We start from the raw sequence: 27,653 nt of genomic DNA on the forward strand, positions 1-27,653 counted from the left end.
CCAGTCTGTTGCTGAGGTAGGTATATATTTTGAATGTATATTATATTCATTAATGTTATTAACATGAAATTGTTCATGTAATTAATTATGCTGTATTATTTTCAGTAAAATTTATTTCACTTTCACAATCGACATGTGAATGATCCTGACCACCCCCAGTTCTCTCCTAACTTTACGTGGCTTATTGTCTTAACTCCTTTATTAAACCGAAGTGATGACAAGTCTTAGCTTGCACGATTACCTATAACTGTGTAAGCGGTTCTGCAGTCAGGTCCCGGATTAACATAGCTTCAAAATTTCTTGGTCATGAATGGAAATGATCTTAACAATGAGGAAGGAAATTATATGTTTCTTTTATATAGAAAAATGTGCATTCACAGCCTGTTCTGCTCGCCGTTTCCGACGGGAAACTCCGGAGAGGTGGCTCAGACCCTCGGGGTGATGCACACTTTGTAGCGAGCGGGCTTCAGCACAAGGGAGTAGATCGGGGTGGGGTCCGGCGCCGGCAGCCCCGGTGGAGATGTAATGGAGAGGTTCTGTAGCAGCGTCGAGAGGAAGATGAAGAGCTCCTGCTGAGCCACCGTATCTCCGAGACACCGGCGCTTGCCAAGACCGAAGATCTGCACTTTCTCCGTCAGCTCCTTGTTCACTTCGCCGCTTTCGCTCGACAAGAAACGGCTCGGATCGAAGCTCTCGGGATTTGTCCAAATAGCCCTGCGCAAGACAACAGTGTTAGTACAAGCACACGATTCTACTCCAGCGACGGTAACAATCAATAATTGTTTGTTTTTGATAGAGCGCGCTTCACACCGGAGCATCTCGGAGCACTTAAGATGACATAAGCGACGCACAACTCATCTCAACACTTTCAAAAGGCACCCCTAGTGGCAGCTGTCCCCGGTGTGGAACAAGGTGACTGCATCTGGTCTGCAAGTGGGCGTGGGTCTGCCACTCGGGGTTGTGTGTGCGTAATTAGTATTATGCGGGTAATAAAAAATATGCAAATTTGGGCCATTATGCCAGCACACAATGGCCTATTCTTTTCGGACGACGTCAGGAATCTTTAAAAGTCCACTGTGAAGCAGATGGCATTATATCTTACCGCTAATAAACCCGCAGTACTAACCAGGGCCACCTGCCCGATTACGACCCTGGACCTCTGCAACGAGCAGCGAACGCGCTACCGCTGGGCCATGTCACCGCCCCAGTGGTGTGGAGATTCCGATGGGAAGTCGGGCGACTGGGACAGGGACATCGGAAGACTCGGTAGGTGGATGAGGGGTTGAACAAAACCTCACAGGTTGGCAAAGGAGTAGCGAGCGGATGAAGGGGGGGGGGGGGTGTAGTGAATAAGGAGCAAGTTACGGGGAGAGAGAGTTACGGGAGAGAGTTAATTTTTGGTGAGAGGGTGGCGGAGACAAACGCAGAGCCGTCGCGGAAGCAGGGAGACGCGCCCCTGGCCGTGGCTGCCACAGCCTACGCGTGCGTGCACACGCGCACGCACCGCTGGGCATACGCTCGCTACGCGGCGTACACGGCGAGATACGGTGGAGGGTCGCCCCACCGGTGTCTTCCTCGCCTGGTAAGCAGGAGGTCGTGGGTTCGATCCCGGCCCTGACGCCTGCTGCTGTGTATTTGGAGTTTGCGTGTCTCTCTTTCCCTGTGGTCACGTGCAATTTTTGTCCGGGTCCTCCGGTTTTTTTCCCTCCAAATTTTGAATCGAGGTGCGCTTAGAGTATTTGGCTACTGCCATAAATGTCCACGTGACAAGCCACTTCGTTGAGTTATCATTTGTGGCCAGGTCGCTTCTGCAAAAGAGCTACATATCTCAGTGGGCCTCACCTGGTAAAATAAAAAGTCTACGCATGCGACACGGCACCCCAGTGTGCATTGGCGCGCTGCCCTGTGCCGTCGCGTCAATGCAGGCGTACGTACGGGTCGTGGTTGATCTGGTACTGGTTGATGAACACGCACGTGTCCCGCGGAATGAAGAAGCCGTCCAGCACCACGTCCTGCGTCGTGCTGCAAAAAGGCGAAAAGCACAAATGCGATCCTCGTGATCAGGGCCGGCCCGAGGCATAAGCGAACTAAGCGGCTGCTTGGGGCCCCCTGGCCACCAGGGGGCCCCCGAATCGTTTTTTTTTTTTTTACAATTAAATAACTTAAACAAGTGATATAAATGAATTAATGAATGAATGAATAAATGATTCAAGACAAGAAAATTCTGTCTTCCTGAACTTCCCCAAACTATGATGACTGCCTTTGAGCTTCTCACATACCTCTCACAAAATGAGATGTGTGAGCTTTACCCAAATCTTTGGGTAGCTCTCAGGATAGCCTGCACTCTGCCTGTGTCAGTTGCCTCAGCAGAGAGGAGCTTTTCCAAGCTCAAATTGATAAAAACATATTTGAGATCATCAATGGCCCAGGAAAGACTAAGTGGACTTGCAGTCATTAGTATTAATAACAAAGTTGGCCAAGCAATACCATACAATGATGTCATTAGTGACTTTGCCTCCAGAAAAGCTAGGAAGGAACGATTTTGAGGTCATTGTTGTACAGTTGACATTGTTGAACCCTTGCTGTTCTTATGTTTGCTTTCATTATTTAAGTATCTTTTTTTTTGTAACATTCTATTTTTGATTAGATTAATGTTTGTCTATTTTGGTTTTATTTAAAAGATTGCACATTTAATGCACATTTGCAAATAATTTATTTAATATGTTTTTTGTGACCGTTTGTATTCAGAAGTTTTAATAAAAGAGTGAAGTATTTTAAGTGTTGTTTTTATTTTTTATTAATACATAACCTCACTGTATTCGTTTATAATATTCGCTATAACATTATAGTGTGACATTTGTGTCAATAATCTTCTAGCACAGATGAGTCTGCGTGGTGGGAGGGGGGCCCCCAAATCAAATTCTGCTTAGGGCCCCCAAGAGGCTCGGGCCGGCACTGCTCGTGATGGGAACATCCAGGTTAGGTTCTGGATGTTCTCATCACACTGCGTATGTTCAAAGTTTCAGAAGAAGTTTTAGCACGTAATGATTGAGCTAAAGTTCATGTTTGCAAGGCCGTGACGGTAAAAGGGCATTGTTATTAAAATTTCATAGGTTGCATTTTTACTCTTATACATTATCACGCTAGTTTACCCAGGAAAGCCTCACTGAGTCTCAAGACTCTTTTTCAGGAGGGTCCTGCCAGGTTATCACAGTACAGAGTGAGGCTGCTGCTGTGTGATCCTACATCAGTGACTTGCAGGTATGTTTTTATCATTGGGACGTTTGGCGAATAACAGTCACATTATAAGTGCGCGTGTCTCGCTAGGGAACTTAACAGGAGAACCCGGAAGAAACCCATGCAGAACAGGGGGAGAACATACACACTCCACATAAGATATAAACCCCTTTATAGCTTTGTAGTGAGTTCAACTGAGTCGCAGACATAGACTTGGAGGCAACAGATTTATTTAACTCCAACACACGGGGTAACTTTCCCCTTAACAGAATAACAACCTATGATGGTGACGACCAGGCAAACTATATTAATTACAACGTAACTGGTGTAGTTAACCGGGTGGTGACCACCAGGCTAACTACACTAGTTACAACATAACTGGTGTAGTTAACCGGGTGGTGACCACCAGGCTAACTACACTAGTTACAAAGTAACTGGTGTAGTTAACCGGGTGGTGACCACCAGGCTAACTACACTAGTTACAACGTAACTGGTGTAGTTAACCGGGTGGTGACCACCACGCTAACTACACTAGTTACAACGTAACTGCTACTACGGACCGGGACCAACAGCTTGGGTCCAGGTCCACGTGTTGGAGACTCGTTGAACGGAGAACGTAGACGAAGGGTTTCTTCCAGGATGAACAACTACCCTGGTCCCTCTGGGGACCCGGCTTATCTCCTCTGCGGCGTGGCCGGCTCCGCCCTTGGCCACGCCCACCTTCCAGAATTCTCGGGAAGGATCTGGGTCCCAACCACGTGACCACTCCTAGCCCCCACTTGGGGCCCCTTTGTAGACTGGTCACGTGTCCTCCCGGGTCAACCAGAGTGCCATGGCCTTGAGTAACCTCATCCCTTGGCCGGCACCCACACCCTGTCTTGTAGGGTTGGCACTGCACGCAAAGCGTGGTGCCATCTCGAGCTATTAATCAGCGCTCACCGGGCCCCTCTCGGGCCGGTACTACACCCAAACTACGGTGGTATCTGCGATGTCGTTCCACCGCACACCGTGCCTCTCTAAGGCCGGCACTGCACATTAACATCCTGCGATGTCACTACAGCTTTAATAGACGTTTTTGGCAAGTGCTGTTAGCGAGCACCTATGAAGGCCGACATGGCACACGAGGGGCTGGGTGGCCACCACCACGCCTTTGTCTCCTCAGTGGCGGTGTTTACGCAACGCTCCAGGGGACTCATTTGAGGCTGAGCCAACGTAGGAGAACTCCAGGACCGGTTGGAATAACCGTCACTGATGTTGGCCGCGAGCGAGAATCAAACTCGGGTTTCCGGGTTCACAGCGCAGAGCGCTAACCGCTGCGCCACCGCTCCCCAAACTCCAAAGACCACCCGTGGAGCCTTAACAGACTGTTGGAGCAAACGCCACGCACTCACTCACACTCAGTCACTCACTCACCACTCACTCACAGAACATGCACACAGAAGGGTGCACAAGCGTCGCCCGCCGCGCCCCCCTGTAGCGACTCGCGCGCTCACGCCGGCACCTGTGCGGTATGGTGAACGGCAAGTAGGAGGAGTGGCGGAACATTTCCGTGATGAAGGCCTCCAGCTGACGCAAGCTGCTGCGGTCGCCCGAGACCGGTGCTCGGTTCCCGCCGATCTTCTCATCTGACGGGGAAACGCGCACGCACACACGGCGCGACTGTTGTGCTGACGTTCGCTCGGAGCGCATGGGGTGGTGGGGGGGGCAGAAGAGCAACAGCAAGGAACATTCACGTTCGAATAAATAAATCCCACGCCTGGTCACTAATGCAAATACGGCTTCTGCAGCAGCAATGGATGAATGTCGTCGCTGTCAATCATGCGAAGTGTAAAACGGGAATTGAACTGATCCACGCTTTTTAAAATAATTTTTTTTGGGATAGACCTCGAAACAATCGAGACTAATTTCAGGCGCAAGACCCTCAAGCACGCGGCATAGCGAAGCAACTGAGATCGTCACGCGGTGTGCGGTACAAGCGTTTAACGAAGCGCCGATTAATGTCGTTTGAGCTCGCCCACTGGTGTGAGCTGAAGGACAACCCTCAGAACCAAATTAAGCAGCGATTGGATACGCGACGTTTCGCTTGATGCCACATCGAGCAACTTCAAGGAGATCCCCGCAGTCAAGATAATCACAGAGTGAAGTTTTATTTACGACGAGCGGCGCAGTAAGCAACGTGACCAAAATGGTTTATTTCGAAGTTGGGTTTCCTGCTGCCAAGTTGCCGAGCGCCAGACAGGGAACCGCACCGACGTACAGCGGGATGCGAACTCCCACCGAACCTCCAATTAGCACGCTTGGCTACATACGGTGCGAAAGAAGTTCAACATACACACACACACAAGCTCCTTTCTCTCACCGCGGCTGCTGTTGTGTGCTTCATTTGGCAAGAATAAGCGACTGGAAAATAGTCGCCCAGAGACACGCCCTTCAATCTACCGCACGAGCCCTTCGATCTTCCACACTAACCCTTCGATCTTCCACACGAACCCTTTGATTTATCACACGAGCGCTTCAATTTATCTCATGAACACAGCGCGGAACACATTTTGTTTGAAGAAAATGGGACACACAGTTGCATTCAATGTCCGAGGATGTTCCTTGGAAGACGCTGTCCTCATACAATCATTTGTCCTCCACTCCTCGACCACGTGAGATGATGAGACGAGCGATCAAAGGGCCTCTCACCGATCTCCTTCTGTAGCTTCTTCTGAATGTCGGGGTAGATGCACAGGTAAATGAGGGACCACATGATGCCAGCAATGATCGTGTCAAAACCTGTGCGGCACACAGGGGACGCACATTGGGCATTACCGTTGCGTCCACAAAGATATACCATACCTGTCAACCACTTATCAGTGCCTGCCTTATTGGCTCTGTCAGCCAAACGGAGCGGCCTCAATAAACGACGGATGGAAATCTGCACCCAAGAGAGCCGACCCCAATTGAGTAAATTGTTTCTTTCAGGAAAGACCTTCACAGATTTTACAGTATATATGTCATACCTGTCAACCCCTTTTCAGTGACTACCTTATTACAACCAATGCAGACCTTATTGGTCACCCCCTGCCCCTTATACATCTCAACGTTCATCCTACAAAGTCCCATCGCAAGGAAGAAACACAAACAAATAGACAAAAAAAAATTGCCCATTTTGAGATGGCCGTACGCCGTATGGACCTGAAATTCTCAGTTTTCCTGTACACAAATACAGGTAAACCGTGTGGGTTGACAGGTAAGATATACTCTTTGGTTCTTTCGGTAAAGTCACGTAGGTAGAAAAAATATAATAGATCACGACGTTTCGATCGCAACACAAGCAACCGTCATCAGGTGTGAAACAAACACAGCAGGAAGACTGCTGACGTCGGCAAACTGCAATCGAAACGTCGTCATCTATTATATTTTTTCTACCTACGTGACTTTACTGAAAGAACCAAAGAGTATGGATTCCTGCAGTCACGAAAGCTTCAAATCAAGGTAAGATATACACACACACGGCGAGGTGTAAGGTGTGCCGTAAACTGGAGCAGAGTGCTCAGAGAACTCAACACATTCGTCAACAGTGACACTCCCAGACCTCGAAAGGAAATATTAACAACAGCGGACGTGTTGTGCACCGACTCACTTCAATGTTGTTCGGAGAGGGTGATGCTGAAGCAGCATTTCACCTGCCTCTGTGACTTGCTCATCGAATGGCTTTCTCCCCTGCCACTATTCTCCCCTGCCACTATTCTCCATCGATCGGCGAGCCGGGCCGTGAGAGTACGCGCCCGGTCGTTGTTTGTGCAACGCGGCGAACGATAGATGATAACCTTTGCCTGATTTCGATTTAAAGCTTTCGTGACTGCAGGGATTCATCTTCTTGGTTCTTTCGGTAAAGTCACGTAGAAGGGAAGTAATAAAATAATAAAAATAAAACAATAAAATAATTCTCACGACGTTTCGGTAAAGTCACGTAGAAGTAATAAAATAATAAAAATAAAACATAATAAAATAAGATAATTATTTTATTATGTTTTATTTTTATTATTTTATTACTTCCCTTCTACGTGACTTTACCAAAATAACCAAGAAGATGAACCTTTGCCTGGTTGGCGGTGTACAACTCGCACGCGCGGCGTTTCCCAATCGCACGCGTGGTCACCTGCGGCAAAAATATCCATGACCGTGGCGACCACCTGCTCGTCACTTAACCCAGCCATGATCTTGTCATCGTTGCGCTCCGCACACAGGCTGATGAACGAGTCCGTGATGTCCCGCACGTGATCCTGCGACACGGGGAAGAAACGCGTGCGCACACAGACCGGCCAATTTCTCGTCAGCAGTCGAGCGGCTGTCGAATTTATAGTTTCCGCGTTGTTACGCGGTCGTCCACGTTGGGTCAACGCCGCATTCGTACGCTCGGTGACTCCCTCCCCCAGCGTATCGGATCGCGATCGGCGTCGCAATGATTGACTCCCATCCGACGCAGTATGCGGAAACGGCCGTGAAAGTGGAGCCAGGGAATTTGTGGGCACAGCCAACGAGCCTCAGCGTTTGTTTTATTATTACACGCTTTTATTTAACTCACTCTGTTTATTGTATCCTCAAATCTTGTAACTAAATTTATACCCGCTTCCCAATGTGGTATCGACTGCAAACTTGGTATACTTATGTCATACTGATGACAATACTATATTCTATCATTACAAATAAAATATATATCTTTTTAAACAATCCTTTTTATATGTTATGTTTCGGCTTGGGTCTAATTGTCCACGCTCAACTAATGTTGGCTGTAAATCACCACGGGCCCTTACGTTATGGCAAGCTTCAGGGCCACTTCCTGGAGTCGTGGAGTTCTGCCATTACGAATACGGTACATTTCATTAAAGCGTGTTTTTAAAAAGTATTTTTAAATATTACTTATTTAGCCAAATGTTCAGCTTAACACGTCCCTCATATTGGGGGCAAAATACAGCAATGGAACCTAATATTAACAGTCATGATCAGCAATACAATTCGGGTGATAATCCTTGACATCCAATTGCTCTTGACAGTTATCCAAACCATGCTGAGACCTGTTATAGTGTCTGTGTGGAGAAAATATGGACTTCAGTGGGGGGGGGGGGGGGGGCGTGAAACTCGGGCTAAGCAACGAGGATGTTGCACTTGACAACGTTCATCAACGTCAGAGTGTCTCTCCATCATCAAACCTTCTGGTAGGTGCCGTAATGCTCCTTGATGTTTCCCTCCATGAAAGCCTGCAGCCTGCCGGTGATGGCTTTAAACGCCTTCAAGGACGGGTTGGGGAGGTAGCGCAGGACGGGGAAGAAGTCGAGCAGGCTCCCCGCGCCCGTCAGCTGCGAGATGTCCCTGTTGAACTCCACGACGCGCAAGAAGGTGGGGTCCCCGTGCCGGTAGCGCTTGCCGAACACGAGCGCGCACATCACGTTCGCGACGGCGCACGTGACGGAGGGCACGGGGTCGAAGCCGGCCGGGTCCCCGCCGCGGCACACCTGCACCAGCTCGGCCGCCTCCTCGCACACGTGACGCTCCAGGAGGCACGGGAACGGCGGAACCCCCGCGGGCGCCGCGCAGAATTTGCGCAGCGCGTTGCGCGCCAACTTCTTGCGCGCCTTCCAGCCGTCGTCGTACCGGGGGGAGAAGGAGAGCGTGTTGCCTCCGCCGATGAGCCCCAGCGTGTAGAACGCCGGCCGCCCCGCGAACGCGTCGCCGTGCTTGACCAGCGCCCGCTTCGTGGTGTCCAGGCCGGAGATCACCACCACGGGGACGGAGCCCAGGCGGATGAGGAAGACGTCGCCGTAGCGATCCCTCATCCGCGTGAGCGTCACGTGCGGGTTGAGGCCGACCTGCGGCATGTTGCCGACGATGGGCCACGGGGTAGGACCAGGGATGGGTTTCCCTTTCGGCGACGGTCGGTTGGAGCCCCACCTCCTCACGGACACGTAGACGAGCAGGAGGCAGAGCGCCGAGGCCACGAGCAGCAGCCCGGCAATGAGCGACGACTCGGCAGACTTGGGCAGAAACGAGGCCTTCATGTTGTTTTTTCTGAGATTGGATGCCTGCGTGAGTCAACACAGATCCCCCAACCCCCCCCAAAAAAGACGTCAAAACATCAAGGCAAACTATTTAGTAAAAAATATTATTAAACCTTATACTTATCACTTGGTTACAGCTCTGTGGTGGAAATTGCATTTTTCTACGGTATGGAAAAATATATCGCGTAAATTTAAATGGTTAAATAAAAAAAAACAGTGTTGTGCTCAGAAGTAAAAAAAAATCCACAATGGATTTGCCTTACAGCCACACAACCTCACGAGTGGCAGCACGGCACACAACGGAGATCTTTCTTTGACGAGCAACATTGGGCGATCCCAGCATTACCTCCGCTGCCGTCGATGCTTTAGCAGTGTCAGAGTCCCCGAGGAGTATTTCCTTCGTACACTCTACCGTGAAAATTTGCCTGAATAAGCGTCGTTGTGCGTGAGGTTTACGCGCCGCTGCTGCTCCTGCTGCTGCTGCCTGGGAGCTGCTGCAAGAAGAGCGTAAAAGGAGGCGATTGTGGCTGGATGGGAGGCGTTGCTGCACATCGAAGATCGTGCCAGAATCCAGCGATATCAACGGTGGCCGTTTCTCGTAGCTTTGTCGTTGCATTTCGCATCGTTAACGTAGTCTTCTTCTTGGTTCTTTCGGTAAAGTCACGTAGAAGGGAACTAATAAAATAATAAAAAGAAAACATAATAAAATAATTCTCACGACGTTTCGGCCACAACGCAAGCAGCCGTCCTCAGGTGAAGAACAGGTTTGTCAGAAAGACAGCGTCTGAATGGGCACCACCAGGCTTGGCAGCGTATATTTTATTATTTCCCTTCTACGTGACTTTACCGAAAAAAACAAGAAGATGAATCCCTGCAGTCACGAAAACTTTAAATCGAAATTTCACGTAGTCTTCTTGTGCGCTGCTGTACCGGTGCGAATAAAGACTGCCTAAAACGTAGATTTGAAGCTTTCGTGACTGCAAGGATTCATATTCTTAGGTTTTTTCGGTAAGGTCACGTAGGGAAAAACATTAAAATTAATAAAAGTAAAATAAAATAAAAATCACGACGTTTCGGAGGCAACACAAGCTTCCGTCTTCAGGTGGAACCGTCACAGCCACGACAGCTGTATCAAGTAAATGAGAGATTGCAGGAGCTACCACTCCGTTTATATAATGGTTGGAGAGGGGGGAAGGGCCAAGTACAGCACACTTTTTATTCATATGGTAGGGTGAGGCTAAAAAGTGTGAGCCTTTGTTATGGTTTGTGACAACTAAACATGGTGAACATGGTAAACATGGTACACCTGTAATAGTTGTCTGTCAAATAATAAATAAGATTGGTCAAATAAGTGTAGTTAAATATTTTTTGCATGGTTAATCACATCTTTCCAATGATTACTCAGTTTGTAACCATCATCACGGTTGAAATTATGTCTGTGTTTGTATATTTCTACTAGCTTTACTACCCGGCTTCGCCCGGGACTTGGATTCTCGACGCCCGGCCGTCTTTGTCTCCCCAGTGGCGATGTTCACACCACGGTTACTCGTTTGAGGCTGAGTCGACCTAGGGGAGGCCCAGGAGCGGTTCAAATGATCGTCACAGGTGGTGGTAGTAAGTGGGAATCCGAACTCGGGTCGCCGAGTTCATAGCGCAGCGCACTAACCACTACACTACCGCTCGCCCCACACACGCGGCCCCCGTCCATAGGTACACATACACGCGCTTGCTACAGACACACATCTTTAACGGTGCGTACGGCAGTAAACGACAGGAATAATAAAGCAATGCTGCGCGAAGAACGTCTTAGACCTGCAAAACATTTGTATGGCACTTTGCTCACGGAGGGTTGGGAGGGGGGGATGCGTGATGAGCAGGCACACTGCGTTACGCTTCGGCACGCGCGGGTCACATGACAGATGTGACGTCACAGCTCACTTGCCGTGCAAAATATATGCATTATTGCGCCCCCCCCCCCCTCCAAAAGAATACAAAAGTAATGTTTTTATAAGTTTTGCATGGTGTACATTCTGGAAAGTACCCACATGGCAAATTTCACGTTTTTTGCATGTCGGGAAGTACGCTAAACATTTTCAACAGACACACATTCACAAATTTCCCTTTTGTATATATACAAATAGCAGTAAAACCCGGCGTTGCCCGGGTGAAAAATATATTTCTTAATAACCTTACATATATACACACCCTCACCACTCACCCTCACCATTCACCCTCACCACTCTCCCTCACCACTCATCCTCACCAATCACACCCTCACCAATCACCACTCACCCTCAACACTCACCCTCACCACTCACCCTCACCATTCACCCTCACCACTCTCCCTCACCACTCATCCTCACCAATCACACCCTCACCAATCACCACTCACCCTCAACACTCACCCTCACCACTCACCACTCACCCTCACCATTCACCCTCACCACTCTCCCTCACCAATCTCCCTCACCACTCATCTTCACCAATCACACCCTCACCAATCACCACTCACCACTCACCCTCAACACTCACCCTCACCACTCACCACTCACCATTCACCCTCACCACTCTCCCTCACCAATCTCCCTCACCACTCATCTTCACCAATCACACCCTCACCAATCACCACTCACCACTCACCCTCACTATTCACCCTCACCACTCACCCTCACCATTCACCCTCACCACTCTCCCTCACCACTCTCCCTCACCACTCATCTTCACCAATCACACCCTCACCACTCACCCTCAACACTCACCACTCACCACTCACCCTCACCATTGACCCTCACCAATGACCACTCACCACTCACCCTCATCACTCACCCTCACCAATGACCACTCACCACTCACCCTCAACACTCACCCTCACCACTCACCACTCACCCTCACCATTCACCCTCACCACTCTCCCTCACCACTCATCCTCACCTATCACACCCTCACCAATCACCACTCATCACTCACCCTCAACACTCACCCTCACCACTCACCCTCACCATTCACCCTCACCACTCTCCCTCACCACTCTCCCTCACCACTCATCCTCACCAATGACACGCTCACCAATGACCACTCACCACTCACCCTCAACACTCACCCTCACCACTCACCCTCACCATTCACCCTCACCACTCTCCCTCACCACTCATCCTCACCAATCACACCCTCACCAATCACCACTCACCACTCACCCTCAACACTCACCCTCACCACTCACCCTCACCACTCACTAATCACCACTCACAATCGCCACTCACAACCGCCCTCACCATTATATTTTTGCCCCAGTCAACGCCGGATATTTCCCATTCGTAGCAGTTTATATCAACTCTATAAGCAACTTATATTAAACAGGAAGCGCAATCCTAAAGTAATTTACAACCTTCGATTAGTCCTTTGTGCGATTCAAAGAATCGATTCCTGGCATGTTGGGGGTTTACATTTGGAATGATAGAGTTTCATTTTCATTGTTTTTTTTCTTTTTTCAGGAGTTTTTAATTACATTTTTGCCCCGGTCAACGCCGGATATTTCCCGTTTCGTAGCAGTTTATATCGACTTTAAGCAACTTATAGTAAACGGGAATCGTCCGAATGTAAAGGAATCTACAACCTTCGATTCCTTTGCGCGATTCAGAGAATCGATTCTTGGCGCATCGGGTTTAAAAGTAATTACACAGTTGTTTTTTCATTGGTATGTAATGTTTGAAAGTTTTCATAAGATTTTAAATGTATTTTCCCCCCGGGCAACGCTGGGTATATCGAGTTTATACGACAAATGCGTGCGCATATTTTTAATGGAAATTAAAAATGGCGTCCACCCGGCAGCGAATGCGTCGCTACCCGTTGCCAGGGGCAACCGCCGTCCAATGAAACTGCGTATGGTCCGGCGACACACAGACACACACACAGACAGACAGACAGACTTGCGATTTTATATATATAGATGGCTTCGTGTACAAACCTTTGATGGTAGCCAGGAAGTTTGCAGAGAACCTTGGTCTCGGAAAAGACAATTTCATGAGAGCCCACCGAGTTGTAGCAATGATCGGCAACGGCTGAAGAATCAGTTCTACCGTGTTTCAGATCTGACTTGTGCTCGCGGACACGATCAGAAACATGACGTTTCGTTTCTCCAATGTAGCAATCACCACAAATGCAACTCAATTTGTAGACTCCAGGATACTGTAAGTCAGGAACGACATCCTTCACAGATGTGACCCATCTTCTCGTCATCGGGAACTTTACAACATCTATCCGATTAGCACGGTTGCTTTCGCAAACACTATTATCCATGAGGTTCTTTTGGGGGTTTGACCGCGTGAATATAAACATGTCGTTAAACCTGCCACGGACAATTAGTAAGGGTTGTCACATAAACAAAACATGCCAATTTGTTACAAACTGTTTGGCAATCAGTTTGGCACTCCAATACCAATACTCGCCATTCGCTGCTAAGTGACGGTGACATCACCACGGTGCCTGTGCCCGGCTAGGTGCACTTTGAGGCCATGTGAAGTGTCGAAGTCTCGCTCACAGGAGGTCTCGGGACAGACCTAGGTGCCATGGGTTGGCCGACTGAGACGACTGGTAGATGCACCAGCTGTACCCTCTACTGTGCCAACTTGCTGCCTTTCATCCACCCGGCGCTCCGCTCGTTGTTGTAAGCGTCGCTCCTCCACCCTCCGTTGTTGTTGGAGGGCGACTGCCTCCAACTGCCCAGTAGCGTCCTTCACGAGCCTCCTCCATAGAGGCCGATTCTAACACCGATGGCACCGGTCTTCGGCAAGTCCACTCAGCTCCACGTCCTCTCGTACCGCATCAGCTCCATCTCTCTCTCCAGCACGTGTCACAACAATGCCCCGAAATATCTTGAGTCTCAATTGATAACAACACTTGCCTTCGCGTGATATATCAAGGCGAATATTTACACGTAGGAAAGTTCCCTTGTTGACAAATGCCCTCATCAACCACGACGTGGTGTTGCGAACAACAATCAACTCCTGCACCTCTGTGCCACAAACACACCTCTTCGCTATATTGCCCGCGTCCAACTTCAGTTGTGGCGACGTGAAGCTTGGCGATTGAAGGGGAGAGAACATATGCAGTAAGTATGTATGTGTAACGGGTTCCGGAGACACTTGTAGAGGTAACTTCTTTATTACAACACAACACTCCAACAGTCCTGATACTCTGTTACAGCCTAGGTACACAGCCTAGGTACACAGCCTAGATACTCTACTCTGGCTACACTCTGGAACTCGCCCTCACAAGGTCGTAGAGTCGGGAGTTCCAGAGTCCCACCACTCGCTCTCACAACATCCCAGGGTCTTCAGATGGCTGGTCGTGGGTCTTGGGTCTTGAGTTACAACTGGCCCCGATCGTCTAGGGAGCTCCCCTTTTTATGCCTAGTCCAACGAGGGGTGGGGCCGTGTGCGCCACCAGACATCCCACAGAGCACACACAGCCCCCCCCCCCCCCCCGTTGGCGGCGCCAAAAGGCTTAAGCGCCTGGGAACCCAACGCCTGGCGCCCAGAGGCTTAAGCATCTGGACCCCCTGGGAACCCAGCGCCTGGCGCCCAGAGGCTTAAGCGTCTGGACCCGCCCGGGAACCCAGAGCCCCCAGCAGCCCCTCCCTTCTTATGTCACTACATATGTACCCATATGTCTTGCCTCACGGCAGATGGGGAGCGTACGTTCACAGGAAGTTCCTGTTTTTTTATGCTAATGTTGGTCACGTGACCAGGAAGTGACGATGTTAGATTTCCACTGTACCACGCGGGCGTCAGCCATTACACAGATAAGTCAAGATGGCGGCACGCATCGCATCTCAGTGAGACCACAGCCGCACTTGTCCATTGTGGGAGCTTAAGACGCATTATCTGTAAGTTGTTTATATTCCTATAATATTGGAAATGCTGTTGTAATGTTGGAATGACCGTTATAGCAATGTAAATGCCTTTATGGTGCCGTTAAGTTGTTGTAGTAAATACGAGGCCTAGTTAGTAACGAAGCCTGTGACTTTCCTTATTGTGGATGTTACTTGTGATTTAGTAGGTCGAGTCAGACTTGTGCCTATGTTGCAATCCTGAGAGTGATGACGAAGTATCTCATCCACAGTTTAGTTTTAAGTGTAATGCTGTACATTTGGGGTGCAGTGGGATGAATACACTATGTGCCTGTATGCAACGCACCAGCTTGTGCCTTTGTCTAGTTGTTCAGGGGTAATGTGGGGGCCTGGTCCTTCCAGGATCTATTGTTATCTGAGACAATGTTCTGATGCTGTGGTGTTCATTGTATCGGTGTTTCCGAATTATAACAGATGCTGTATCTGTGTTTTCTCACCAGTTTTACCTGTTACAATCAATAAATGACGATCGGAGTTGGACGGTCATCCTGGCTCCGAGGGTTTATTGAACACATGGTTATCTACTCGACTAGCGGTGCAACGCAGCGCACGGCGAGGCCGAGATAGTAAAAAGATATTCTTCCTGAAGCTCCCAACCAGTGCTGCAGCCAGCTCTCTGCAGCCAAGTAAAAAGATACTCTTCTTAAAGCTCCCAAAAAGTCCTGCAGCCAGCTCTGCAGCCAGCCCTGCAGCCAGCTCTGCAGCCAGCTCTGCAGCCAGCCCTGCAGTCAGCTCTGCAGCCAGCCCTGCAGCCAGCTCTGCAGCCAGCCCTGCAACCAGCTCTGCAGCCAGCTCTGCAGTCAGCTCTGCAGCCAGCTCTGCAGCCAGCCCTGCAGCCAGCTCTGCAGCCAGCCCTGCAGCCAGCTCTGCAGCCAGCCCTGCAGTCAACTCTGCAGCCAGCTCTGCAGCCAGCCCTGCAGTCAGCCTGCAACAAGCAAGGAGCTCTGCAACGAGTCTACATTAAAATCGTGCTGCAAACATCGCAGCATGGAAAGCCACAGTTCAGCAGGGAGAGATGCTGAAGAAGGTGAACCAAGCAATCCAGGATCTCCCATCCTGCCTCAAGAGGACCAAGGGAGTTCAAGGCCCCAGAAGGAGGTCAGGTTGACGCAACGGGCCTTGGAAAGCTATGAGGCTGAGAAACAGAACCTGGATGCCAGGATACAACGGGCATGGGACCGGGTCGAAGCAGATTTATCTGAAGCTTCAAACGCCTCAGACACAGTGGTCTCAATTCAGCGGGCCATCCAGCGAGTGAAGGTGAGCAGCTCAAGCTACAAGCTCCTGGCAAATAAATACATATCCCTCCTGACGAAGATGAAAACAGATGAGGGCATTGAGGGAGTGCGCACGCAAGAGCACTTCCTCGAACTGCTCGATGATAATGTGCAGGCAGTGATACAAGATGCAATGGACCGTGTGGATGGCTTAAGAGAGACAGGATCTCAGCACTCCGTCTCATCCAGGTCCACCACAAGATCTAAAGCCTCAGCACACTCAAAGACACCATCTACTAGTATGGCAGCAGCTCAGGCACGCGCAGCAGCAGAAGCAGCAAACGCCCGTATTGCCTACATTGCTGAAGAGGAAGCCATGCTAATTGAAAAGGCTCGCATACAAGAAGAAGAGAGTACATTAGCAGCTACTGCCGCACGGAAGAAAGCAGAGCTTGAAGAGCAAGAGAGTACATTAGTGGCCACTGCCGCACGGAAGAAAGCAGAGCTTGAAGAGCAAGAGCGTATAATAGTGGCTACTGCCACACGGAAGAACATTGAGCTGGATGCTAAGTTAAGCACCCTACAACTCAAAAGGGAAGCAGCTGCTGCAAGGGCCCAGGCAGAGGTGCTCGAAGCAGCAGCGAACCTGGATAAGGAAGAGAATTGGAGTGAGTTTGGCACGCAGATACCTGTCAAGGACCGTGATCAACTCACCAGAAAAAATATTTTGGACTGGTCTGAACAATGCATCAATGCATCAAACCATACTGAACAAATGGTGGACGTTCAGGCTTCGCCATCTCCACACCGAATGAACATGAATGCTGTCTACAGGAATGGTGGAAATGCATATCCCGCTCTGGCAGTTAGTCGCCAACTCAGCGTCGCGCACGTGGGGTCAGACGTGGATGCACCAAGTCAGACCCACATTCCAGACAGTCACATAAGGGGATCCAACCAACGTGATCGAAACCCTTTGGGCCCACAGTCCAACGCCATCGCAAATGACGGCATGCTAGGCAATACAGCCAATAATGCCGCCTCACAAGCGCCAGTATGGACACACCCTGGATCAGCAGGACTAGGAGACTTTGCTAGGTACCTGGCTCACCGCGAACTAATCAACACAGGACTCGTTAAGTTTGATGACCACTCTGAGAACTATCGAGCCTGGAGATCTACCTTCAGGAATGCAATCCGAAATGCAGACATCTCTGCAAGTGAAGAACTCGACCTGTTGGTGAAATGGTTAGGAAATTAATCTGCAGAGTACGCAAAGAGGATCCGGTCAGCAAACATTGACGACCCTGCCTCAAGCCTGCATGCGGTGTGGGAGAGGCTCGAGGAGTGCTATGGTAGCCCAGAAACCATTGAAAAGGCTCTCTTCAAGAAGTTGCAGAACTTTCCAAAAATCTCTGGTCGAGACAATAAAAGGTTACGGGAGCTTGGAGATCTTTTGATGGAGCTTGAATCAGCCCAGGCTGATCCCTACTTACCAGGTCTCATTTTCTTGAATACCTACCATGGCGTGAACCCCATCGTAGAGAAATTGCCATTTGACGTGCAGGAAAAATGGAGAACAGCGGGTTCAAGATACAAGTCAGAGCATCAGGTTGCATTCCCCCCATTCTCTTTTTTCTCAAAGTTTATCCGCAACCTGGCTAAGACTAGAAATGACCCGAGTTTCATGTTTGGCACCACGGGGATTTCCAGTCCAGATCTCCCAAAAATGGAAAGGACAACGGCGAAACGAGGAACAGCGAGAGTGCCAATTTCCGTACACAAGACTGAGGTCTCTCCTGCGACATTCGCAAACTCCGTCCAGGCAACCACCACAAAGAAAAAGATAGAGGATCCAGAGAAGCAATGCCCATTGCATGATAAACCTCACTCCCTCCAGAAATGCCGTAAGTTCAGGAGGAAGCCATTGGAAGAACGGAAGAACATGCTGAAAGAATTTGGAGTGTGCTTCAAATGCTGTGCTTCTACTAACCACCTTGCAAGGAATTGCAAGGCAGATATCAAGTGCGAGGAATGTGGCAGCGACAAACACGCAACTGCTCTGCACACATTTTACTCGAAACCCAGTAGCACTAAGGCTTCCGATCCCGAAGCAGAGCACGGCGGGGAGCAAGGCGAGACCGCCACACTCACTTCGTCAATCACAACCAAATGCACAGAAGTCTGTGGAGAAGGCTTCAAAGGAAGATCTTGCTCAAAGATTTGCCTCGTCCGAGTCTATCCCAAAGGACATCCTGAAAGGGCAGTAAGTATGTACGCCATAATGGACGACCAGAGCAACAGGTCTTTGGCAAGGTCAGAGTTCTTTGATCAGCTAAGTGTAGGTGGGAATTCCTTTCCATACACGCTCAGAACATGCTCAGGACTGATGGAGACAGCGGGAAGAAGAGCGAGCGGCCTCATGGTGGAAACCATAGATAGCACCATGAAGCTAGCCCTTCCTACGGTGACAGAGTGCAACGAGATACCGGACGACAGGAGTGAGATTCCCACGCCCGAAGTTGCACGTCACCACCCACACCTGAAACCCATAGCAGAGTTCATCCCGCCATTGGATCACGCGGCACAGATTTTACTTCTGCTCGGCAGGGACATGCTGAGAGTCCACAAGGTTCGTAACCAACGCAATAGACCTCACGACGCTCCCTATGCCCAGAGACTCGACCTAGGATGGGTCATCGTAGGTGACGTTTGTCTGAAGGGAATACACAAACCAGACCACATTAGCACATTCAGAACGAGTGTGCTCACGAATGGACGCACGTCGCTCTTCAAACCATGCCCCAACCACTTCACGCTGAAAGAGGAACTCGGCGAGAGAAGTCAAGGCTGTACCGTGCAGACTTACGAAGAAACCCCATGACTTCGCTTGTGCATCCACCGTCTTCGTTGGAGTTTGTTCCTCCACGTTTCTCCAAGCCAGTCCTGACTGACGGGAAGAAGACTAAGGTGAAGCCGCTGCTCGTCGCTCTGCTGGTGGTCGTGGCGGTGGTCGCTGTGACCGTGGCCTCTCCGTTCCTCGACTCGGAGCTATCGTCCGAGTGGGAATTCTGGAAGGAGTTCCACGGCAAGGCCCCACAACCGGAACATACCATCTCAAGGCTCGAGCTGTGTGGAGCCATTCTTGCTACAGAGGTGGCGGAACTGATCTTAGACGAATTTGACGTCAAACTGGACGCGGTCAAGTTCTACACGGACAGTAAGGTCGTACTAGGCTACATAAACAACCAAACCAGAAGGTTCTACACCTACATCAGCAACCGGGTGGAGCGCATCAGGAGATCGACGCAGCCGGAGCAATGGAATTACGTTCCAACTGACCAGAATCCAGCAGATCTCGCAACTAGGTCCGTCCCTGCATCTCTGCTGAATCAAACCATCTGGCTGACGGGTCCAGCGTTCCGGTTACGACGTGACGTTGGCCCATGTACTACCAAGGAGACCTTTGGACTCTTAGAGCCCGAGTCCGACAAGGAGATTCGTCCTCTAGTGACAACTTTCGTAACAAATGTGCGACCGAGAAGTCCACTGAGTCCACACAATTTTGAACATTTCTCGAAATGGACGACGCTCGTGCGAGCGATAGCACATTTAACGCATATCGCAGACTGCTTCTATCGCCCGATGAGAGGCACCACTGGTAGCTGCAATGGATGGCATTACTGCACAGTGCCACGCACTGAAGACGAGCTTTCCAGAGCAAGGAAATCAATCTTCCGCTGTGTGCAACAGGCAGCTTATGCAAGTGAGATCAAGGCCATCAACAAGGGAGAAGACCTTCCTAGGGTCAGCACCCTCAGGAAGCTAAACCCCGGGATGGACAAAGACGACTTGCTCAGGATCGGTGGTCGGCTAGGGAATGCAAAATTAGATGAGAATGAACGAAACCCCCTCATAATCCCAAGCCAGAGCCACATCGCAATCTTACTCGTGCGCCACTACCACGAGAAGGTCAAGCACCAAGGTCGGCACTTCACAGAAGGAGCAATCCGATCTGCAGGGCTGTGGATCGTTGGAGCAAAGAGGTGCATCGCCAGCACAATCCACAAGTGTATCCGGTGTCGCAAGCTACGTGGAAAACAGGAAGAACAGAAAATGGCAGACCTCCCAGCCGATCGACTCAGTGTGGAACCTCCCTTCACCTCTGTAGGGATTGACGTGTTCGGACCGTGGACAGTCATCTCCCGCCGCACCAGAGGAGGGCTCGCGAACAGCAAACGTTGGGCAGTGCTGTTCACCTGTATGAGTACACGAGCAGTGCACATCGAAGTCATCGAGTCCATGGACTCTTCGAGCTTTATAAATGCACTCCGGAGGTTCTTCGCCATCAGAGGGCCATCCAAGCAACTCCTTTCTGATTGTGGAACCAATTTCATAGGAGCATGTAAAGAGCTTGAGATCAATACGGAGAATGTCGAAGATTATTCTCTCAGGAAATACCTTGGTGACCAAGGCTGCACATGGATCTTCAATCCTCCCCACTCTTCGCACATGGGTGGAGCCTGGGAACGCATGATCGGGATTGCTCGAAGCATTCTCGACTCCATGCTATGTGATGTCGGGTCCCCATGGCTCTCACGAGGTCTTGACCACTCTCATGGCCGAGGTCTCAGCCATAATTAACTCAAAACCCCTGATCCCCGTCTCAACCGACCCGGAGTCACCATTCATCTTGACTCCTGCTACGCTTCTTACCCAGAAGACAGATGTGCTCACAGCACCTACCGAGGAGGCCAGCACTGCAGACCTCTACAGACGTCAATGGAGACAAGTGCAGAGCTTCGCGAACACGTTCTGGCGTCGCTGGAAAAACGAGTACCTTACGACACTCCAAGTGCGCAACAAGTGGCAGTCTAATAGACCAGACATCCAAGAAGGCGACCTCGTCCTACTGAAGGACAACCAAGCCAAACGGAATGAGTGGCCAATGGGCCGCATCCTCAAGTCGATTCCAAGTGCCGATGGAAAAGTTCGAAAGGTCGAGGTTATGATTGCGAAGCAAGGAGTCGCAAGAACTTTCATCAGGCCCATAGTCGAGATAGTACTACTTCTCTCTCGCAAAGATATGGACAAATAAGTCGACCCGTTGAAGTTGTTATACACTTGTTTATGAGATAGGAAATAAATGGTGGTATCTCCTAGATACCAGACGGGGAGTGTCTTGCCTCACGGCAGATGGGGAGCGTACGTTCACAGGAAGTTCCTGTTTTTTTATGCTAATGTTGGTCACATGACCAGGAAGTGACGATGTTAGATTTCCACTGTACCACGCGGGCGTCAGCCATTACACAGATAAGTCAAGATGGCGGCACGCATCGCATCTCAGTGAGACCACAGCCGCACTTGTCCATTGTGGGAGCTTAAGAAGCATTATCTGTAAGTTGTTTATATTCCTATAATATTGGAAATGCTGTTGTAATGTTGGAATAACCGTTATAGCAATGTAAATGCCTTTATGGTGCCGTTAAGTTGTTGTAGTAAATACGAGGCCTAGTTAGTAACGAAGCCTGTGACTTTCCTTATTGTGGATGTTACTTGTGATTTAGTAGGTCGAGTCAGACTTGTGCCTATGTTGCGATCCTGAGAGTGATGACGAAGTATCTCATCCACAGTTTAGGGTTAAGCTGTACATTTGGGGTGCAGTGGGATGAATACACTATGTGCCTGTATGCAACGCACCAGCTTGTGCCTTTGTCTAGTTGTTCAGGGGTAATGTGGGGGCCTGGTCCTTCCAGGATCTATTGTTATCTGAGACAATGTTCTGATGCTGTGGTGTTCATTGTGTGGGTGTTTCCGAATTATAACAGATGCTGTATCTGTGTTTTCTCACCAGTTTTACCTGTTACAATCAATAAATGACGATCGGAGTTGGACGGTCATCCTGGCTCCGAGGGTTTATTGAACACATGGTTATCTACTCGACTAGCGGTGCAACGCAGCGCACGGCGAGGCCGAGATACCATATGTTGAACTTCTTTCGCACCGTACTTTGCCAATCGTGCTATATCGGAGGTGCGGGGGGAAGATCAAACTAAACACAAACAAAGCGTTTATAAAGAAATGCGTTTTCAATCTGGATGATTTAAAAGTGCACGGCTCCCCAGAGCGTCTTCCTCATACTAGAAGAGAGATATACCGGCGATCACACTCTGCTGGACTGTGCATCAATACGTCGCCAGTTCCACCGTCAAGAGGTAAATAAGGCGAAGCCCTGCAATTCCTTGCTAATGCCACTGCCGACGCAAGGACCTCCACGAGAGGTAAATCTGGGGGTGGGGGGGTGGGGGGTATTTGGCCTACTCTTCCACGCTGGCGAGGCATCTTGTTGGAGGTGGGAGTGCCCACACTTTACCCCACCACACGCGCCCAGCCGATCGACCGCGGTGAAGCCACTTACACTGCTGGATGAACAACACTTCCACATGGCAGTCAACCCCTTATCAGTGCCCCCTACCTTATTAGAGAACAACTCAGACCTCAATGGTCACCCCTCGTGCCCTTATACATCTCAACGTTCATCCTACACAGTCCCATCACAAGGGAGACACACAAAAAATGTACGTTTTTTTTTGCTGTTTGCCAAACGGACCTGAAAACTCGATTTCCCTGCACAAGAATGCGGGATAAACCGTCTGTGTTGACACGGTAGGCATCCACGGCACGATTCTCTGTGATGCACCCCGTAGGACTGCACAACGACCGCTCCGGCCTCTCTGTGTGTTGCAAAGGGACACTGCCCGAAACGTCTCCTACAGTTTACTTTTTTCCCGTTTCAAGGCCGCACGCAAGCACGCGGCGTCATTGACGAATGCGTTGAGTGTTTATTTTGTTGTTGTTATTACCCCCGCCAGGTGCTATAGGCTCGCTGCTGCTCTGCGTGTCACAACGCAGAGTGCAGCAGCAGCAAGGTCAAATGTGGCGCTGTACTTCTATGCTCACCGCATTCACCAACCGGCTATGAACCAGCGTGGTGAAGTATGGTCAAGATGAATAGGCCCTCAATTCAGCAATGGATTGGCGCAAGCGGGCGGTGCGCTGCGCTTGGTGTGACGATGGCAGGGCGTGAGGGGTCGTCCCCGCACTGCGTGAGGCTGGCATTGATCAACACGCGCTTGGCTACGTACGGTGCGAAAGAAGTTCAACGTAGGTACATCGTCGTAACCGCGTTGTGTTGTGTTGTGTGATGTGGGGAGTTCGAATCTCCCCGCTCACGGCCAACACCCAGTGACGATAATAATCGGGAAAATGTCAAAACTGGGTGGTTTTTAACTTTTGCCGACAAAACTGGATCCCAAATGTCAAAACTGGGTGCACCCTGGGTGGCCAAAAACTTGAGTTTTGGACACTCAGGGTGCACCCAGTTTTGACATTTGTCAAATACACTTGATAATTGTATACTAGCACAGTGTGCCAGCACCCCATTCATCCAAACACTTGGTATTTGTATACTGGCACACTGTGCCAGCACCCCATTCATCTAAACACGTGGTATTAGTATGCTGGCACAGTGTGCCAGCACCATATAACTACACACACTTGATATTTGTACGCTGGCACAGTGTGCCAGCACCCCAACGACCAACATTTCAAGCTACGGCTCGGACTCGGAAGTGAGCTCGGGGCGGGCTTGCGACCAGGCGGGCGCACTGCCACCTTGCTCACATTCGAATGGCAACCCTCCACCCCAAGAAGACTTTTACCACGCGCCGCGAGGCCATCCACGGCATCCAAGACTTTGCTTTGCAACAAGGCAAGCGCGCGGTCCTTGACCTCAAGCGAAGCGGCGGACGGCACGTTGCCATCGTCTGCTCTAGTTCAACACCTTGTTCCTTCAAGGTGAAGCTGACGAAGCTCACGGGGGAACGACGCGGCTTCCGCGTCTCGGCGCTGTGCACGGATCACCACGGCTGCACGGGCACTACCAAGATCACGCAGCGCCAAGTGGAGGCGAACACGACAGCCCGTTCGGCCTTTCGCGCCAACCCCCGTACCTCCGCACCGACTGTCATTGCCCAGGTCGCCGACGTTGCTCGCGTCATTGTCCCGACCCGGATGATGTACCGCGCCAAGGACACGTGCATCGCAGCGAACGAGAGTGCGGCCCATGCAGGCTTCGAGTTCATCAACTCGCTGGTGGAGACGTTCGGCAAGCTCAACGCGACGACCTGCAGTGTGCGAGAAGACGCGGGCATCTTCTGGGGTGCGTTCATCTGCAACCCGATCGCACGCTCGTTGCAGCCAAGTCTTCAACGCGTCGTCGGCATCGACGGGTCGCACATGAAGGCGCGCGCCTACAATGGAACCATGCTCGTCCTCGTTGGGCGCGACGGCAACAACCGCAACGTCCTTCTCGCCGTGGCGCTGGTGCCGTCTGAGACAGCAGCGGCCTACGACTGGTTTCTCAACTGCTGCACGACCAACGACATCGAGCTCGACGGCACGCCGGTCTTCTGCGATCGTGGCACGGGCATCCTAGCCTCCGACTGGAAGGACCTCATGCTCATCCACTGCACGCGGCATTTGATCTGCAACGGCGTGGACAACATCGGCTCCGCGTTCACGCCCGACCTCCAAGGCATCATCTACGATGCCCAAGGGTGCGCCTCCGAGGCCGCGTTCCGCAGCTCCTTGGGCTGCTTGGGCGTAGCTCTGCCTGCGGCGGCCACGTACTACAACAAGATCGACCCCCACACGTGGGCGCTCTACCCGCACCTGCACACGACGCCATTGTACGGCTGGCGCACGACGAACTTTGTGGAGTCCACGAACAGCGAGGCCCTGCCGGCTCGCGAGATGGACCCCTTCCACTTCCTCATGCACCACATGGAAGACATGATGACGACGGCCTTTGCCCACCGCAGCGACGCCGAGAAGTGGGCCGCTCAAGGGCGTGTCATTACGCCGTACGCTCAAGGACTCATCGACGCTCAGCAGGCGTTGGCCCCGAGGTACAAGGTCTACGAGAGTACCTCGACGCGTGCATACGTCAAGGATCCAGACGCCTACGCCTCTGCCAAGAGCCGAGTCGATCTCAGCTCTCGGTCGTGCACGTGCGGGTACATGAAGCAGATGGGCTTGCCGTGTCGGCACTACATTCGTGCCCTCATGGCGTTTGGGCGGATGCCCGAGCTCTACGACGCATGTGCGGTGTGTTACCAAGTCTCTGCCATCAACACGACATGGACCTCGGTTGCCGGTATCGAGCTGCCCATTGCCGAGGAGCTGCAACGCGACAACACCATGATGCCACCTCCTCGCCAGAAGAAGGCTGGCCGCCCGAAGAAGCGTCGGATTCGCAACCGTGGCGAAGGTGGCCCATTGGGCCTCACGCGGTGCTCCTTCTGTCGCGCCAAGGGCCACAACAAGCGCTCTTGCCCGTCGAAGTAGTTATATATATGTAACAAACATGTTTTGTTCTAAGTGTGCAGCACCATACTTCTCGACGCAAACACTATCTACCGTTGTTCTACTGTAGTAGGTGTAGCATGCAAGCTGGCACACTGTACCAGTATACAAATGGCAAGTTCGTGTATGTTCGCGAGCTGAAAGTGTTACTGTAGTTGCAAGCTGGCACACTGTGCCAGTATACACATGGCAAGTAAGTGTTACTGTAGTAGCGAGCTGGCACACTGTGCCAGTATGCAAACGGGAAGTTTGTGGTGCAAGGTATGGAACATGAGCCACGACAAACATCATTTGGAACGCTCTAAATCTGTGGCGACATATGGATGAATAACGCAAGGACCTAAACGTGTACAAAATGATACATTAAATCGTACACCTTCTTCACCCAGTTTTGACATTTGTCCACATTGAACATCACCCAGTTTTGTCATATCAAAAAGCACCACCCTGTTTTGCCTGTCGCTTTCCAAGACCACCCAGTTTTGACATTTGGGATCCAATTTTGTCGGCAAAAGTTAAAAACCACCCAGTTTTGACATTTTCCCGATAATAATCTGAGACGGTCCTGGGGCCTCCCCTAGGTCGACTCAGCCTCAAATGACATACCTGGCGCGGTGTGTATGCATCGCCACTAGGGAGTGGTGCCGGCCACCCACCCCCTCGTGTACCGTGCAGGTCATCATAAGTGCTCGCTAACTCACAGCACTCGCCCCAACGGTCTGTGAAGGCTATACGGGGAATCGTTGTCTTGTTTTGCGTGTGTGGCAGGGTCAAAGTTACTCACAGCGAGCGAGCGAGCGGGGTTGGAGTGTTGGGGGGGGGGTGGTGGGCGATGGGATGCCGCGTTCAGGCACGAACGTTCACGAGGCGAGGCAGCTCCCCCTACTCCGCCTGCCGCATGGACCGAGAAATCCCCCGCCGCTCTCTGTCTCTCTCTCTGTGTCTCTCTCTGTCTCTCTGTGTCTCTCTGTGTCTCTATCTCTCTGTCTCTATCTATCTGTCTCTCTCTCTGTCTCTCTGTCTCTATCTCTGTGTCTCTCTCTGTCTCTCTGTGTCTCTCTCTGTCTCTCTCTCTGTCTCTCTGTGTCTCTCTCTCTCTGTCTCTTTTTTTTACGATCAGTAGAAACAAGAAGATTCTCGGTGTAGTTGGCACTTTGCTTCGTTCATCATTTCGTAATTTTTTTTTAAATAATAACTTTGCTTTATGTACACCCCCACCTCTCGCTCACTCTCTCGCTCTCTCTCGTTCTGCACGCAGCCCGTCTCGCAGTCCGACGGCCTCCGACGGGTATCTCTCTCTGTCTCTCTCTTTGTCTCTCTCTCTGTCTCTCTGTGTCTCTCTCTGTCTCCCTGTCTCTGTGTCTCTCTCTCTCGCGCGCAGGTTGAAGAGCCACCCACCGGTGCTTCTACGGCCGCCGCTGTTGATTCTACCGCTGCCACCGCGACTCTGCATCTATAACAGTTGCGGGACACGCCTCTCCTCCTCCCGCCACCCCCGTAACCCTCCTTCGTCCCATCCCCACTCAACAGGGCCACTGGTGTCGTTTCCACAACTGCGATCGCAACATCACTGCTTCGACTGGCGTGCCTTACGCGCGGCGACCCAACGCTGGACGAAGACGTTCGCCACCGCTAAAGGGCCCTTGCTGCTGCTTGCTGCTGCTGCTTGCTGCTGCTGCTTACTGCTGCTTGCTGCTGCTGCTTGCTGATGCTGCTGCTGCTTACTGCTGCTTGCTGCTGCTGCTTGCTGATGCTGCTGCTGCTTGCTGCTGCTGATGCTGCTGCTGCTTGCTACTGCTGCTTGCTGCTGCTGCTGCTCCG

General features: G+C 50.9%; 1 protein-coding gene across 3 annotated transcripts; it reads right to left on the reverse strand.

The window, feature by feature from the left end:
• Positions 1–27,452, reverse strand: LOC144942034 (cytochrome P450 1A1-like). Of its 3 annotated transcripts, none has more exons than XM_078868652.1 (7): positions 26,617–27,452; positions 8,436–9,305; positions 7,385–7,508; positions 5,926–6,015; positions 4,739–4,862; positions 1,936–2,022; positions 1–714 (listed from the first exon to the last, which is right to left on the reverse strand). In XM_078868652.1, the coding sequence occupies exons 2-7, from the start codon at positions 9,279–9,281 to the stop codon at positions 426–428; spliced, it is 1,560 nt and encodes a 519-aa protein (XP_078724778.1). In that variant the 5' UTR covers positions 9,282–9,305; positions 26,617–27,452; the 3' UTR covers positions 1–425. The 3 variants fall into 3 exon arrangements, with proteins under 3 accessions (XP_078724778.1, XP_078724779.1, XP_078724780.1); XM_078868653.1 differs by lacking the exon at positions 26,617–27,452 and adding an exon at positions 9,628–9,647; XM_078868654.1 differs by lacking the exon at positions 26,617–27,452 and adding an exon at positions 9,545–9,574.
• Between the last annotated feature and the right edge of the window lie 201 nt (positions 27,453–27,653).

This window comes from Lampetra fluviatilis, chromosome 26 (genome assembly GCF_964198595.1).
Source record: "Lampetra fluviatilis chromosome 26, kcLamFluv1.1, whole genome shotgun sequence".
Taxonomy (NCBI): Eukaryota; Metazoa; Chordata; class Hyperoartia; order Petromyzontiformes; family Petromyzontidae; genus Lampetra; species Lampetra fluviatilis.